Source organism: Buteo buteo, chromosome 11 (genome assembly GCF_964188355.1).
Source record: "Buteo buteo chromosome 11, bButBut1.hap1.1, whole genome shotgun sequence".
Classification (NCBI taxonomy): domain Eukaryota; kingdom Metazoa; phylum Chordata; class Aves; order Accipitriformes; family Accipitridae; genus Buteo; species Buteo buteo.
This window is the reverse complement of record NC_134181.1, coordinates 20,377,203-20,383,202: the sequence shown is the minus strand read 5'-3', so window position 1 is coordinate 20,383,202 and position 6,000 is coordinate 20,377,203. Positions and strand designations below refer to the sequence as shown.

Here is a 6,000-nt window from a genome sequence, read left to right as displayed (position 1 = left end):
CGAAAGGCAATCAATTAGAAGCCGGTGAAGACTTTTGTGCATTTCAAAGCTAAGTCACAGACTGTGTTTTGGCAACTGCACGTGTAAGTTCTTCAGATTCCCAACGGGACCCGCTCCGAGAACGCGGACCCCCATGTCGTCCCCCCCCGTAGGCCGGGCGAGGGGCCGCGGGCGGCCGCGCAGCGGGAGCGCGCATTGTCCGCGCCCAGCGCCGGACGGGATCCCGCAAAACTGAAAGCAGGTAGAGGCACTTCCTGCAGGCAGAATTAAAGAGAGAGAAAAGGGAGTTTTCCTCTGATCTCCCTCAAAAACCAATCAGGCCAGATCAGCCAGGCGTTGATTCTCCCCCTGTCCCTCCTACACCTTTTCCAAAGGCCCAATGGCCTTGTCCCTCTGGGAGATTGACTAGAGTCACATGAGCTGCACCAAGGGCAGGTAACTCTGGAGAGGGGAAGGGGGAAGGAAAAAAAAAAAAAAAGCGAAAAAAAAAAAAAAAAGCCCAAGCCCAGGCTGGGCTTCTGCCATGATGTCAGAGGGAAAGAAACCCACAGCTTGCTAATTTCACCTCCCAATCAGCCCCGGGAAGAAGGAGATCACCGGGAACAGGTAGAGATGCGAGCTTTCTCCATTTTTTTTGTCTCAAACACCCTACCTCCTAAATAGCTCTCTCTCTCCTCTTGATATTGTGACTCCTCGTTCGCTCCTTTCCTCTTTGATCACTCGGAGGTAGGGGGTGAGCCTTGTGGGGGTTTTTTTGTTCTTTTTTTTGTTTGTTTGTGTGTCTTTTTCCTTTTTTTTCTCTCTTTTTTTTGACCTCTGCTTTTGATTGTAGTTGTTTCCCCCTGTGGTCATGACGGCTTCGCACAGTGACTCTTTGGTGGTGTTGTTTGGGGCAACAGCTGGTGCATATGGGGCTAAACTGGGTTCGGATGAGAGGGAACTAATTCTCTTGGTGTGGCAAGTTGTGGATCTACCCAGCAAGAAGGTATGGCTTCGACACCCGGTCCGAGGGCGCGTTCCCCGGGCGCAGGGCGAGCAGGCTCGCCCGGCCGCTCGCCGCCTCCCCGGAGCCGTTTGTTCATTTCACAAATGCACCGAGGGGAGGGAGCGGGGCCCCCGTGCCCGGGGGTCATTCACTCTTCGGGTTAGGCACTCCAGAAGGTCCTTTTTGTTCCGTTTCAAGGGAAGAAGTAACTTCGAAAGAAAGTTTGGCCGCTTCCACCCCTCTGCCCCGTCCCCCTTAAAGCATCTGTAGCTTCAAATTCGAAAAGTCTACGGACTTGTGGAGCTTTAAAAGAAAGAGCTGCCCTCAGTAGGCTCCAAACGTGCATGCTTTCATGGGAGCTGTCTCAGGGTAACCTGGACCCTTTGCGGCCTGCTGTAGGAGCCTTTTCTTTTTTTTTTTTAAACCAACGTTTGGATGACCTTTAAGAGAATATTGACTTCCTTTAATTTTTAGGCTAATCTGAAAATATGCTCTAATTTTTTTTTCTTTCCAAAAGCCCTATCATAAACAAGAACCCCCTAGAGGTGAAGGGCTTTGATGAAACAAACATGAGTATCAATTTCATTAATCGATTCAGGAAACTGCCTTAATATTATGTGATCTTCCCTTTGCAATGAATAACTCCCACAAAAATCAGTGCTAACTGCAAAAGGCGTCACATGAAAACTGGCTCTGATTCCCTGAAGCGGAGAGCGTGGCTCTCCTGGGTGGGAGGGAAAGAAACCGAGGCAAAAGGTTTCGATTTGTGAAATTGACAAATGCTTTTTCTCATTGCGATTGTTATCGGGAACATGATACTGCACCTTTCTGATTTTTCTGCAGTCTGAACGCACTGTTAAAAAGAGCTAATTCGATTGTTCCTCACTTTTGTCCATAATTTCTTAAATGTTTTTAGGTAGGGACGCTGCACAAATCCCTGGTGAAAGCAGACAACTTGGACTTAAGTGACCAGTGTCGTGAAGTGAGTGGCTTAACACCAGAGGGATTGGGCAAAGCTGAACCACTGGACCGGGTTCTTCAACAGGTGAGGTACTGCTCCTGGGAGCAGGGGCTACTCAGGGTGAAGCCTGGGCACAAGATTCAAATGATTTGATAAAAGGAATAGACTTCAATTTTGTCTTTCACTTTGAAATCACTAGCAAGTTTTTGAGCTTATTTTAAAGCTAACCCAAAAGAGACCTGAACCATTTGAAATGGGAACCCCATAATTGTGAAACAGTTATGTACAATACCAGAGTTATCTGAGCTGATGCTCTAGTCCTTGGAAGATCTGGCTTCTGATTATTTTGATGGGTCTACTTTTATTCCAAATTCTCTTGCTCAAGCCTTAAAAGACTAGGCTGATAAGAGCACTACTTAATTTAGCAGTGTTAATCAAACTTTAAAAATTCAGGTGGTATGTTTTAATCTACAGGTTCACTGCTATAATGTGTATTAAAAAACTTGACATTTCTCATTTGTTATTCTTAGTTGAAATCTTCAAAACTATACTTTCATAAAACATCAGCGGTGCTTGTTGTGTATCACTCTTTTCCAGGTGAGCTTAATTTAATTAGTTTAGTGGATTATAAAGTGATTGGGTTTTATTCTACAATTTCTGTATTTTGCTCTTTGGCTCACTTAATATCACACTAAGACAGTGAATCTGTAAAATTGTGTGATCCTTGCGGTTCAAGAGGCCCTAAGTTACCTAAAAAAATTTAATGCAAGTAGTGTATACATATGCAGTTCCTGAAAGTTTGCTTGCTTTCACTGTCTTTTCTATACATGAAATGTGCTTGAATGGAAAAATACAATAGTGCATTTTTGTGTAACATATAAAACTGGCTTTCCACACCTTGTCTGAATCATTCGTAGGTGTGTTTCAGCAAGAAAGTTGCTTAGGCAGTAGAACAGGTTCATGTTGCTGTAACTTCTGGTGACACAGATAACTTGGCAGACTAGGTCCTAACCCTCTTTGATACTGAGTGGTTAACACTTCACTCTGGAGAGAGTATCTTTGAAAATAGAAATGTGTAACTTTCATGTGTCTTAAAATCTGTCAACATTAGGCGCAGATGGTATTTATACTACTTGCACTAGTTTTGCTAGAGTCCAAGACCACGAGGTGATTTTTTTTTTTTTTTTAAAGCTTCAAAATAATGCCTGAGAAAATGTGCAGCTGCAGGTTTGATCTTGTCCCAGATCTTGCACTAAAGACATCTGGAACAACTTAGCCTAGTACACTCTGTTTACCTTTATAACAGACACACTTTAATTATACTCAATACTTTATGAGAGATTATATCTTATTGCTGTAAATTGCACTGTAGGTGGGTCTGCTTTAGCAAATAAAAGGAAATACTACCTTTGTGTGTAGGTGGGTAGAGACTTGAAAAACAACAATTTTTTTTCCTTTTTGTTTGGCACATCTATGCAACTAAATAATGATTTTGCCGTTAATTATTGGAGGCCAGTTCTTCTGGAATAGGTCTTCTGGAATACACTTAAGCTCGTCTCCCTTCCCCTCCATATGTCCTGGCTCTCTGGGAGTTAGGGGAGAATTAGTTCATCCTCCCACTTGCAATGGTGGCAAAAAGCAAAATTCCATATTCTTTAATAGTAAATCCTTTTCTACATTTTTGAAGATAAGTCCATTAGATATTTTAATTGCATCATGTATTTTAAGGATGAGTCAGGTATTTGTCAACACATGCAGATTCGTGTCCCCCCCCCCCCCCCCCCCCAGTTAAGTGTTTTGATTAGCAAAAGCACAGGTGGGTGAAGTGGTTATTTGAAAAGGAGGAGGAAAAGGAAGTAGACTTGTACCTTGATTTGAGATAATGTTATAGAGTATGTGAAATTAGCTTTCCACACCCTGCTTGGATTGTGGTAGAAAAGTTGATGATGTGGCTGAAAATCACTCACTTTAGCACACATCTCAATCATGTAAATGAAAGTTTTAGTGCCTACTTCTGGCTTTTGCCTTGGGTTCCCAGTCTCTACATGTAAAGGGAAGTGAGAATCACTAAGCACAAATCCATTGTAACTTTTATCTGTGCTTCAGAGATCTCTGCCAACCTCAACCATTCTGTGATTCCGATTCTGTGATTTGTAACTGGTAAACAATAGATCAGCTGCTGTAGGTCTGGAGTTTTTCCATTGACCACAGAAAGCCTCCTTCTATTACCATTTATTTCACTTTCCAGCAACGATAGGGTCTACCAAAAGCCTATAATCTCTGGTTAAGTCTTTACTACACTTGTAACAAGGCACTTCAACAAATGATGCGTCATGTCAATTTTACTTCATATTCTTACAGTATTACACCACATGACTTACTGCTTGGGTTTGTCTTAAGAAATATATCGGTGCGAAACCTTATTTTAGAATATTTTTGCTGTGTAATCTTACAAAGTGATGTTCTGAAGCACAGTGCCCCCAAATAACCAAGCTGTTTGCTGCAGTGCATGTTCTATACATCTTGCTGCAAGTTTTTAAATACTGTACTTGTCCAGGGTAACAAGCATTTGATTCCACAGATGCTAGTGCATTTATGGGATCCAGCTATATTTTCTGATAGGTGATGTGCAATGTTTTGATAGCTATGTTTTGGGTAGGAAGGGGAGGCCCTGGTAATGTACAAATACTAGGGAAATAGTTACCTGAAGTCATAAAATGTGTGCCCTTTGGAAGCAGTCTGCTTGATGTGTTTAGTTCAAAATGGCATTAATAACTTATCTCTGTTGTTGGACCAGTAATGGTGAACTTAAAACTGCTGACTGAGATGTGGTGTTGTAGTTGCAGAATGCTACCAAGTAGAAAAATGTGAGGATTTTTTTAACAAGTAAGTAGGAGATCTCTTCTTCAAGTGTGTATCTGGAACTGGCTTGAGCCTGTGATGTAAGCCACTAAACATGTATTACCTACACTACTTACTAAAGGAAATAGTGTCCTACGTTTCTTTCTGCATTGCTAGGGCATTCTTGCTAGGTTTCATTGTTCAGATTCTCAAGTCACAGGACTGGCTTCTTTAGCATGTTATTTATATTTTTCTAAACAACTGCTGGAGCTTTATGGTTTCTCAGTTTCCAAGCTTTTAAGGGAGAAAATTATTTTCGGGTTGCTCTCTGAAACCTTGCAGGAATAGTAGCTTGCTTGTAAACAGCAAAACCAAAATGAACTTTACCTTTCTCTCAGCCCCATTACTCTGTCATCAAAAAGCTGATGTCTTCATGTGCTTCTCTGATTCTAGCCATAGGGGTTCTAAGTTAAAGATTGAATACTTAGTTGAAAGTGTTGTGGATTTCTTAATCCTTCCCATACAGAAATCCTGGCTGAATCAGCATGACTTGCCTTAAGACATGTTACTTTCCTTTTGCAAGGCAATATTTGCATGTCTCCCTGACAAAGGATAAGTCTAAGAAGAGCTAATAATTTTGGAGAGCTGTCTGCAGTATTTAGCTGTAATTACCATCTTGCTTTGAATGATATACATAAAAAGGGACAGGTTCTCATGAGAGCTGGGTCTGCTTTTGGTCCTATTGAAAGCATCCAAATTTCATCTACAGATTGACATTTAAGTAATAAAAAAAAAAAGTTTGGAAGACTGTCTTAGTCTTGCTGATATTCCATTGCATTGTACATTGGACCCAATCCATCAATGAGAGATTCGATTCATATTCTTAAACATAGCAAGACAAAGCTGGGCCTTTTTTCCCCTGCTCTCCTAAACTATGCACAGATTGAAAATACTGAGGGGTTGCCACTTCATCAGGTGGTAGTAAATTACCAGTTCTCTAAAGCATGTTTGGATGCCAATTGATCATCCAGCTGAGCTACAGGTGCAATTTATTTTCTCACATATCAACAAATTCAGGAAGAAACAAGCTGGTTAGATGAGCATTTGGAAACAAATGGGATGGGGGGAGAGGCGGAAGAACCAGTGAATTCCTCTAACCTGATAAACCAGTTACAGCTTTTTTTTTTTTTTTTTTTTTAGAGAAACTTGTTCT

The 6,000-nt window shown here is 41.5% G+C and overlaps 1 protein-coding gene across 3 annotated transcripts in view; it reads left to right on the top strand.

The window, feature by feature from the left end:
- The first annotated feature begins 222 nt into the window (after positions 1-222).
- Positions 223-6,000, top strand: part of ESRP2 (epithelial splicing regulatory protein 2) — a 46,871-nt gene continuing 41,093 nt past the window's right edge. For all 3 annotated transcript variants that reach the window (XM_075040288.1, XM_075040285.1, XM_075040287.1), the window contains exons 1-3: positions 223-606; positions 833-985; positions 1,902-2,030. In XM_075040288.1, coding sequence (XP_074896389.1) covers positions 851-985; positions 1,902-2,030 — 264 coding nt within the window. In that variant the 5' untranslated portion in view covers positions 223-606; positions 833-850. The remainder of the gene's footprint in view (positions 607-832; positions 986-1,901; positions 2,031-6,000) is intronic.